General features: G+C 45.9%; 1 protein-coding gene across 1 annotated transcript in view; it reads left to right on the forward strand.

The window, feature by feature from the left end:
- The window catches only part of Aldh1a3 (aldehyde dehydrogenase 1 family member A3), a 35,997-nt gene extending 25,750 nt beyond the window's left edge, over positions 1 to 10,247 (forward strand). The window contains exons 11-13 of the mRNA XM_052161127.1: positions 849 to 1,006; positions 2,203 to 2,277; positions 8,085 to 10,247. Of these exons, the coding sequence (XP_052017087.1) occupies positions 849 to 1,006; positions 2,203 to 2,277; positions 8,085 to 8,157 (306 nt within the window). The 3' untranslated portion in view covers positions 8,158 to 10,247. The remainder of the gene's footprint in view (positions 1 to 848; positions 1,007 to 2,202; positions 2,278 to 8,084) is intronic.
- Positions 10,248 to 11,047: the final 800 nt, after the last annotated feature.

Consider the following 11,047-nt stretch of genomic DNA (forward strand, 5'->3'; position numbering starts at 1 on the left):
GCCAAGATTTCTATGCACTTCTTTTTAAAATTATCTTCTTGTTGTTGCTGTTTTGTAACTTCTCAGTAAGATGTTCCCAAGGAAGCTTCCAGAGACTGTGCACTGTCCTGGAATGTAATCCCACCTGCTGCTGAATCACCACAAGCTCCCTTCAGACTCTCCTCTAAATGGGCGAACTTGAAGCTTCTCTCTGCTCTTTGCTGTATGACTAGTGTGTCAATCTGTCCCCTGGGACTCACTATAGAAATAGTTTAAGTATATTCATTAAGTGACAGAAAAGGATACCAGGAATGAGCCAGGCGTGGTGACATACATCTTTAATCCCAGCAGCACTCAGGAGGTAGAGGCAGACAGATCTCTGTGAGTTTGAGGCCAACCCAGTCTATAAGAGAGTTCCAGGACAGGCAGGCCTGTTACAGAGAGAAATCATGTCTCAAACAAAACAAACAAATAAACAAACCAAGAAAAATCCACCAGGTAAGCAGCATTTATCCACTTGTGAACAGCCTTCCAGAGAACTTTCCAGAAAGCTATCCAGCGCTTTCCCTTTGTATACCCTGCTATACAGGAGTCTTCCCAAAGATCTAAGGCTGAAGGTTCTCAGAAATTGCTGGCATGAAGTGAACATAAATACAATGTGTATTCTCAGATTATCTTTCAGTTTTTGTTCTGTCTGAATCCCCTATTCAAATTTCAGCTATCACACAGTTATAGCAGGCTCTGGGGTTCTTTTTCTTGGGGGAGGAAGGGGCCCTAGGACTGTGGAAAGCCGTACAAGCTGGGACTGCCTGCTCAGGGTACCCAGTCCCATCTTCGCTCAATACTTCTCTCCTTGTAATTAACCACAGATTTTTGGACCAGTGCAGCCAATACTGAAGTTCAAAAACCTGGAGGAGGTGATCAAAAGGGCGAATAGCACTGACTATGGGCTCACAGCAGCGGTGTTCACCAAAAACCTCGACAAAGCCCTGAAGCTGGCTTCCGCGCTCGAGTCGGGGACAGTCTGGTGAGCCAAGCATGCCCACTGGAGCGTTTGTGTTGTCCGAGCAACCAGCTTCCCAGTTTCACTTTTCCAGTTTCATCAACAGAGGTTATGTGATGTGCTCTCCCTGTTAAGTGTTCTGTGGATCTCCCTCTGAGATGGGTACTCTGTGGCCTTAAGTCCTGCATGTTCCACATGAGGAAATCAAGGCATAAAAAAAGATGGTCCACCATTACCCAGCTAGTGCAGTTGACCATCAATCAGTGTTTCTTACTGAGAGACCAAAGTGGATGGCTACTCAAGTCCTTTGTATGTGCAGGTAGCTTAGGCATAACTTCTAGATGGCTGGCTGCCTGGCTTGTATTATTGGCCTGTCTGTCTTTCTGTCTGTCTGCCTTTCTGCCTGCCTGCCCATCTGTCTGTCTGTCCATCTATCTATCTATCTATCTATCTATCTATCTATCTATCTACCCACTCATCTAACCATCAATCTATCTATCAATCTACCTATCCCATGCTGGCACTCTGACCCAGGACCTGGAACATGCTAGAAAAGCATTTTACCACCAAGACACACCCCATCCCCTCCTGCATACATCTACCTGTTTTGCAACACCTAATACAATGCCATGTTGATATTTGTTGTACAACATTGCTTAGGGAGTAGTGGCAAGAGAAAAAGCAATTCTGCACAAAAACTTGAAGTTGGTTGCATCTGAGAGCGCAGAGCCTATGGGTATCGTGAGTCACTGGACACAGCCGAGGAGGTTCCAAAGCCTGGACCTTTGACACACTGCATCACACTACCTCTCTGCTTTTGTCTCTGGTGGATTCTAAAGTCCACCCAGAACAAGCTGCAAAGTGTGGACACGTCTCACTGCTCACTGATAATTCTGCAGATGGTATGCTCATGCACATCTTCCAGATGGGCCAAATGAGACGCAGAGTTTGAACAAGCTTAGGGTCACACAGTCTAGGAAGGAGAGCTCTGAGGTGAGGCCTGCATCATTTCACATTAACCCACCCCTAGCTCGTTTCCTCAGTATAGTCCAGTCGTAGTTTCTGGCAGGAAGAACAGGATGCAGGGGTAAGGAGTGTGCTGTGTTCAAGTTATCGAAGCTTTGCCTAAAGCCTCGCATTGGGTATCACCATGCTCCAATGTCTTAAGATACAGGGGAGTGTTCTCCAGGTAACCCAGGCATCTTTCACTCTTGCTCTAGGATCAACTGCTATAATGCATTCTACACACAGGCTCCATTTGGTGGCTTCAAAATGTCTGGGAATGGCAGAGAACTGTAAGTATTTCTGACCCCTCACTGTCCCCTCTGCATGAAGGCTGGTGGTCCCTCAGGGGAGGCTGCTCCAGATCGCTCCCTTCTCCCCTCCCCCTTTCCCATCCTTGTCTTCTTCTAAGCCCTTCAACCAACCTGTAGCTTCAACTTCTTCTCCTGCTTAGTACCATCACCCTAGGGACGTTCTACAGTTCTTAGGTCTAGGCTAGAAGAATGAGGGTGTGATAATCGACAGTCTTATGACACACATCTATCTCCACTTTGGATGGAGAAAACAGACTGGCTCAAGTCAGATTCTCAATCCGCCCCGGCTTTTCTTTCAGAGCCGGGCACAGACTTTGGGGACATACATGGGTGACTCTGCTTCCTTTTGGATACATTTTTTGGGGGGCCGTTTTGTACCTCCATGGCCATAGCAGTACATTCTGAGTCTGAAGTAGTTCCCCTGTACCTTCCCTACCTGACATCCGGTGATTCAAGGACACCCTATCTTACCTCTGACCCAGGCTCAGAGTCGGTGGAGTGTCCCTGGGTGAAGACGCTGGGATCCCCAGCTGCTGCACACTGTTTGCCCTTACTGCAGTCCTGGGTTTTATTAGCCAGTGTGAACAAACATATTTGTAGGCTTAATGTTCCTGTGGAGCCTCTGTGACAATGCCCTAAGGCTGTTTCTGAACATTTCTGAGCAGGCATGTTCTCTCTTTTGTTTAAACAGTTTGTGTCATTTATACACAAATGCATTGCCTTCTACAAAGTCAGCACAGATCCTGGGTACTTCTCGGCCCAGGCATTAGTGGGGGATGCAGAACAGCTCCCCTGATAGATTCTTAAGTATGTTGTGGTGGAGTGGGGCTGCCTTCCACTGGTTTTTGACTGATCCACATGGAATTTGAGTTCTTTATTCCACCTCAATTCTGTTCAGGCCATAACACAGGCCCAGGAGTCATCTGCACATGTGAGCAGAAAGCATAGAATGTTCTGTGGACCCTCCTTGTCCCTATGCCGGATTCACCTGCAACAACACATTGATTCTTGGCCACAAAGACCCATGGCAGGAGCTCTCTTGACAACCTGATGTGTTTACCGTTTTGGAGCCTCTGCTTTATAGCCTCTTAGAGAAGCCTGACACTTGAGGATGAGAAGCCAGGACCAGGGTCATCCGAATTCCCTCCAGGCTCCTCCAATGGCCACAGTACTGGTGGGGCTGGCATTTGTGAGGGCCCCTGAACAGTCATTTGTAGCCTCGTGGAGATAGCCCATGAGAGGGGATAACAGCTTTCATGGGATAGGGCTGGAGAAAAGGCTCAGCCATTAAAGGCTACGCTCACAACAAAAGAGGCAAGAGTTAAGATTACTTCTGGTTCCTTGGCCTTGGGTAGCCCAGGGCTTGATAGACAGAGATCACTTGTGCCTCTTCTTTTCTTTTGTTTTCTTTTCTTTTCTTTTCTTTCTTTTTTCTTTCTTTCGAGTTTTGTTTTGGAGGACTTTGTTTTGTTTTAGTCCTGGGACTTGAGCTTAGGTCATCCAGAATGCCAGGCAAACTCTCTGCCACTGAGCTAAGTAAGCCCTGTCCTAGGAGTCATCACTGTAAGCCTCTTCAAATGAAGCCTCCAGAGCTCATGTGGTCATTTGTCTCTTCTGGTCTTCGGTCTTCAGCCAGGCAGGCTGTGAGCGCTAAGGAACTCACACCCCTCCCAGCCTTCCTTCCAGAGGACAGGAACAAGGCAGCAAGCGCACCAGTCCCCTAAGTGCAGATCACAGGGAGGACACAGAGTGACCAGAAGGCATGTGGGGAACACCTGCTGTCTGGCTTTCCCTGGCATCACTGTGGCTTCACCGTGTGGCTTTCTTACCTGAGCCTCTCTTATCCCTGGGTGGAGTCTGTGGTCCCTATGCCTGCCGCAGACCGGCTTGATAAGGCACAGACCTCAGTCATGTTTCATCCTGACAGGTGCTCTGGGGACTTTCTTGAATGTCTGGATTTTGTTTTGAATCTTGGACATATATTTTCCCAAAGCTTTTTTTTTTTAATGAATTATTTTAAAATCATTTGTTAGGAGCCTAGAAACTGCCTTGAAAACTAATTTCTATTTTCAGTTGTTTCAAATCTCTGTGTTCCAACAAGTTCCCCCCCCCTTTTTTTTTTGCTGGAGTACCATATGGTGAATTCTGTGGTTTTTCCCCAAATTGGTTACTGGTGCTGGGCTGATTACTGGCTGCACAGCCACCAGCCCCTCCAGGATATGCTTCTGGGCTGGTCTTGGATGGATCCTGGAAACTCTGTTCCTCTTGGTGCATGGCTTCCTATTTCTTTGGTTTGCACTGTAACTAAGGTGTACAGCATCCAAGCCAGTGAACAAAATCTCATACGACAGAGATGCATCAAGGTCAGGCTGTCCTCCCTGGCTCTCAGTCCCACTTGTTAGAGGGACCAGTGTTCACTCATTTTGTTCGATCACTCAGTGGTTCACATAGCAATTATTTGGTTTGTTTTTTGTTTGTCTACAGTAAAAAATAATTAATCTTAAATTTAAAAATGATAGTTAAAAAAATTTATGGTGGAAACAAAAATAAGCCTAAAACCAAAGCTACTGGGAAATGTGCTCGCCTGTCTTGTGTTGCTCCTGAGACTTGTCCCTGGCCTCCCAACAGGCTTTGAATTTCCCAGCTGGGTCTCTGAAGGCCCAGTAGCTAACAACAGTTTGTCCAAGGCCACACCACAGAGGACCTTGTAAGCAGGAGGAGATTGTAGTCCTACAGTTTTACAAAGGACATGATCTTTGGTCTCTTGGTGATTTTCTTCTTGCAAATATTAGTTGGGCATCTTCTCTGCTCCAAGCTTGGTGTTAGGTTCTGGGTGTTTGTCGGTGAACTGCTATCACTCTGTCCATCCTTGTCCCCATCGACAGGGAGGTTTCCTAGAAGGAAGGCTCAGTTCCCAGGTGGTTTTGGTGGCTGAGGTAGAAAGGATTGGGAGAGGGGTGGGAAGAGGTGGACAGTGGGAACTTGAACCAGAATAACAGATGGGAAAATAGAAAGAAGAAGGAGGAAGCTACACCCTGTTTCTTACAATAATGCTGACACTTATGAACGTGTCTAACTTGAGCTACTTTGGGAAGATTCCATCCCTTTTCTTTGCTATACTGGTAAATCACTAACACTTAGAATTTTTGTAGAGCAACACTACTTTCTCATTTTGAAAGTTTATGGTGTGTTTTCTACGGATGCGCATAAACCCATTCACTCTTTTCTGCTATCTAATGTGGAAGCAAGCTACGTTTTGCCTCAAGGATGGGTGTTGGCTATCTCCCAGTCTTTTAGTGAAAGCCTCCTTGAATGGGCATTAGTGTTAATTCCAGAAGATTTTATCATTGCCAACCCTGTTTATATACTTCTTTGTGTGTAAATATTTGTGCACTTAAGGTGATAGTTTTCAGAATAATTTCCCATAATTCAGTGCTCGGTCACCTGAAAAGATCCTGTCACTGTATGGGTTCTCATTTCTTCAGGTGAGTGATATTGAGTGTTCTTTCACACTGACTAGAATTTGCATTTTTTTTTTCTGCAAACATGAGTATGTCCTTTGTGGATTTTTTCCATTTGGTTGTTTATGTTTCTCCATGCTGCTTTGAAAGAAAGAATGTTCAATACACTGATAAAAACAGTACAATCAATGGTGACATTGCTTATCCAGCATAAAGTGAGTGTCCTGTGTGAATTCTCTCTAGTTGACATAACTGAAAAGGCGTGCGCACTGTTATTCCCTGGCACCGCTCCAATTGTGCTGAGGATGCTGAGTGTCTTAGTTAGGGTTGTACTGCTGTGAACAGATACCATGACCAAAGCAACTCTTATAAAGGACAACGTTTAATTGGGGCTGACTGACAGCTTCACAGGTTCAGTCCATTATAATCATGGCATTCCAGAAGCATGGCAGTGTGTAGGCAGACATGGTTCTAGAGCAGGAGGTATAAGTTCTACATCTTGATCCAGAAGCAGCCAAGAGGAGACTCTCTCTTCTGCACTGGACAGTGCACTAGGAGCCTTAAAGCCCGCCTACACAGTGACACACTTCCTCCAGCAAGGCCACACCTGCTAATAGTGCCACTTCCCATGGGACAAGCGTATTCAAACCACCATGCTGATGAACTTGACTCATCTACACAATTCTGAGTTCCAATGGCTCTTATGCCTATCAGAATCGCTCAAGTTCTAGAATTTACTGAACACAAAAGTCTTGACTTCACCAAGGAAATTGATACCATAAATATATTGGGTTTTGGGGTACTGCAAAATCAGTATTGTAGAAGACACAGCATGTGATTCCCATATTCGGTAGGATAGATGCAGCTCTCTCTGCGCATAGATGGAGGTGTCAGCTAGCCTGTATCCTCTTTAGAGGCTCTGAGGATTGGACTTCCCTGCCTTGTCAAGCCCCCGGAGGCTTACCTCCTACTTGGCTGGTGGCCTCTTCCATCTTCCCAGCCAGCCCAGTGGTGCCTTTGTGTCAGGTCTCAGTTCTGCTCAGCTCTTCTTCAACATTAGGGATGCTAAGCCTCCCAAATGACCCAGGAAATTTCCTTCCTTCCTTCCTTCCTTCCTTCCTTCCTTCCTTCCTTCCTTCCTTCCTCCCTCCCTCCCTCGCTCCCTCCTTCCCTGTCTCCCTCCCTCCCTACCCTGTCTCCCTCCCTCCCTACTTTCTTTCTTTCTTTCTTTCTTTCTTTCTTTCTTTCTTTCTTTCTTTCTTTCTTTCTTTCTTTCTTTCTTTCTTTCTTTCTTTCTTTCTCTTTCCTTCCTTCTTGTCAATTGATTAGCCACAAGAATTCCATCCCCAGTATCAGGTCTTCCTTGCTGTGTAACCTAACTTGTACACTAGGATGTGGACATCTTTTAGCATTTTTCCTACCACAGTAGGCCTGGGTGAGGCCCAGCCACCTGCATTTCTAAACTGTTCAGAAGTTAAGACTGACAATGCTGGGCTTGCCCACAGGGTTTCAGGTCTCAGAGATGAAATGGAACTGTGGCTCAGATCTTTAGTACAAAGGCTGAAGAGGACATCTTCTTACCTTTTCTGTTTCGTTTGTTTGTTTGTTTTCTGCAAGCTCTAAGAGTGTGCTATGGTGGAATAGCATCCAAGATGTCTCTGGGTTCTGGGAAGGGAGTCTACTCCATAGACAGTCTATGATGCTTAGGAAAGATCCCTGGTCCCTCTAAGATGTAAGGGTAGTAAATATTCCGAAGACGCTGAGAGCCATCACCTCCTTGTCTTTAGCGTATGACACTATCTGTTCCCTTTCCCCTGCATGCTGACCCAGCTCCTCTTGCAGCTGTTCCTGTCAGAGCCAGATGTCCCTGTGGTCTCTGGCCACCTCCTCAAGCTTGGAAATCACCTTTTCTGTCTCTGCAAAGAGTAACAAATTACCACTTGAAACTTACATAGTCAGTGCGGTTCTCACGCCCCAGATCCCCTGCCCCGCAACCCCTGTTCAGTGCACAGGCCTCTCTTCCATAGCCACCTCCCCGACACAGAGAACTTCTGTTCTTTTGCTTTCACCTCTCACTGTCCAAAAGCAAACTCCTAGTTCTTTTACCTTCACCGAAAGCATCACAAGCTGGAACAAGCTGGAATTTAAGCTCACAGTTCCTGACACTTGAGAAGTGTATCGTAGAGCGATACGTCCAGGCACCACGCTGTCCTGTATCACAAACTCCAACACTCAAGCCGTCCCACAGGATGCTCGGGCATTAGGGGAGTTTTCCCAGAACCGTGAACTGACAGTGTGAACTGTCCCCCTTTTCTGTCATCACAGAGGCGAATATGCTCTGGCTGAATATACTGAAGTGAAAACTGTCACCATCAAACTTGATGAGAAGAACCCCTGAAGGACGGGCCGCCTTCTTCCTCAGAGGCTGGACAGCTGACTGTGGCACTCCAGCTCGCCACGAGCAGAAAGCAGGACGACAGTGCTCAGCTTCCCAGGGCCCTCTCTTCTGGACACTTGATCTACTGGAGTTCAGTGGTTTTGATTTTCCTCTCACTCACACTCGTGCTTTATGGACCAAACTGTGGGTGGCCGGATGCTATGTGGGAAACTGCAGGCCTGCCTGGGGAGGAACTCTTATCCAGCTCTGACTTTGCCTTTAGACTAAGTGCAGGACACCTCAAAGACATCTGGCGCTCTTTACTATGAGGCTGTGGGTCTCTGGAGTGTCCCACGGTTCATTTAAATGCTTTTTGACCCCAGTTGGGGTGTGGAACGGGCTCACTGAACGTTCTGTAAGCAAATCTGGTCATGTGGTCTCCTCTGGGTCATTTGTGCACAGAACAAGTCCCTCCTCATTCTGAGGGAAAAGTGGGACTATTCACAAACAAAAGATTAGTGTTGAGGTGAAGGAAGGAGGATTTTAGGGACCCAGTGTGGGGAGCTTAGGGAAGCACATGCCATGGAAAGATACCAGAAGCCTTTGGTATGCAGGGGTGTTGTTCCTAAGGGCTGCATGTGGACACTGACCATGGGATTCACCTTGAAAACAATTCCGACTCTGAAACAACCAAATCAACATCCAAAGAGTTTGCCCTATAGTTGGTTTTCCATGACAAAGGCTCATCTTAGGCAGAGAACCTGTCACCTTTGCCACTGAGGACTCAAGTTAGAACTACCACAGCAGAGCAAACCCTGGGCAGTGAAGCCTCACATTTGTCCCCCCCAGAGCTACCATCCACTTTTACAAATACCCATATCTACCACATTCAATGTCAGCCACGCCCACTTCCTTTTTCTCTTCTCCAGCTCCATTACCTGTTTTTGATCAGTGAAGTTCATGCCTGTGGGAGACAGTTGCCTTTGCATAGCTCTGTAGTCTTCAGTCTCCCATCTGGGCTTTCATTTCTGATTGGCTCCCACAGGATTAGCCAAGTGACCTGGGTATCTCAGTCACGCTGTAACGTTTCTCCTTTCCTCTTTGATGTTTCCGTATGAGGTACAAGTCCATGTTTGAACTTGGAAAACTGAAACGGTCCCCATAAAGCTTTAAGGATAGAACCAAACGCTTAGGGTCGGCTGCTCTTCGGGTACTTTTACTGTCAGAAACATGCACCTCCCTAACTGAACGGGATGCTTATGCTTGAGGATTGAAGCCCGGCAGGGCATTAGTGAGAATTAAACCTTCTATGTGCGGTAAAGAATATGGTGTGTGAATGAGCCCTGTCAGAGACAAGCAATATTCCATTCACCTTCTTTCCTCCCTCAGCTCTTACACTACCATAACTGGTTAAATCAGGATTTGGCCTCAGACACTGAATTCTCAGTATCTCAATAACTCTAAGCACCACCCTTCACCATAGTACACTAGAGGGTTGCTATTCTTCCATTGTACAATAATGCCTTTAATATGAAATGTTACATTATTTATAAGTGGTATCATTAATGTATCTTTTTATAGCTGTAAGTACACAGAGGTAGTATATTTAACCTTCTGTAATATACTGTACTTAGAAATGAAAATCTATATAATGTTAGATTTCGCTTCTTTTAAGGTTTACACCTGTGGTATGGTTTTTAAATCAAATGGACTGGGGGATTTGATCTTAACTTCAGATTGTGTTCAGCAATGAAAAAATAAAGTTGGACATTGAGAAACATTATTATTTTTTCATTGAGGGACTAACCCTACTTGAATTCGGTGGCAGGCCCTTTTCTTTCTGAGACTTCTGTGCAATGTGGCTTTTGATAAGGCAATGGCAAAAATAAAATCACACTCCTCCAGTTGGGTGCTCACAGGGCCCTTCTGGATGGTAACGGTCATTTCTATAATCTTGCTTGGTGAAGAGCCCCATGACTCACAGGCAAAGTGTAAGGTGGTTTCTGTGCTACCTAAGTTCCAAGCAACAATGGCAAGTTAAGGATCTAGACTTAACTTAGCCTAAGCTCTCAAGGCTTCTAATTGCCAAGAAACATCAGCTACTGGGTTATGACCTGACATTGATGCTGCAGCAGAAACCTTATGTAGGCCTGGAAAGATCAAACTGTGAACTCAGCATCACAAGCCCAGGCATCTGACACATGTGAAAACATCGCCCCCCCCCTTAAAAAAATGATGTGGGAGGTGGGGCCAGATCTCTCTCAGTATGCACCTGTGCATATGTTGCTGTGTTTATGAACACTTCATATTTGATGCAAATGTGAGCAGAGGATGATATTGAAATGGCATCTTCTATTGTCTGATTGATTAGAACATGCCTGTCTGAAGAGAGTCACTGTAGAGACATGTTTGAGTATGTGTGTGCAAGGGTGTGCAGGTGCACTCGTATACACGTGCTTGGCCATGTTCTAGCTTCACCTCTTGATGGGTGCTTACTTTCCAATGTCTACACCTTGCTAGAATCCAAGTAGCTGTGATTGTAGCTGGAGATTGGGGGAAGGTCTTTAAATCATTGCTGGGGTGGGGGGCACCAGACAAAAGGGAGCATTTGGCTGAATAAAAACAAGCACCAGAAGACAAAAAGAACAATGTTCATCCAGGGAGGTGGGAGTGGCTGACCTACCTCTGACCACCATCTACCAAAGGACCCCTTTGTAGACAAGGTCTTTCCAACCTCAGACTGAAAGTCTGAGGAATGAGGGTGGGACGTGAGCAAACCCAAGAATAACATGGGTCTGCAGGAATGAAAAAGAATCGAGGAGGAATTTTAACTGTTCTGTAATAGTCTCCTTTGCAAACTTGTGATTAAAACACACCTAATAGGTACCGCTGAATACTGTGAAACGGTCAT

Source organism: Apodemus sylvaticus, chromosome 1 (assembly GCF_947179515.1).
Source record: "Apodemus sylvaticus chromosome 1, mApoSyl1.1, whole genome shotgun sequence".
Classification (NCBI taxonomy): domain Eukaryota; kingdom Metazoa; phylum Chordata; class Mammalia; order Rodentia; family Muridae; genus Apodemus; species Apodemus sylvaticus.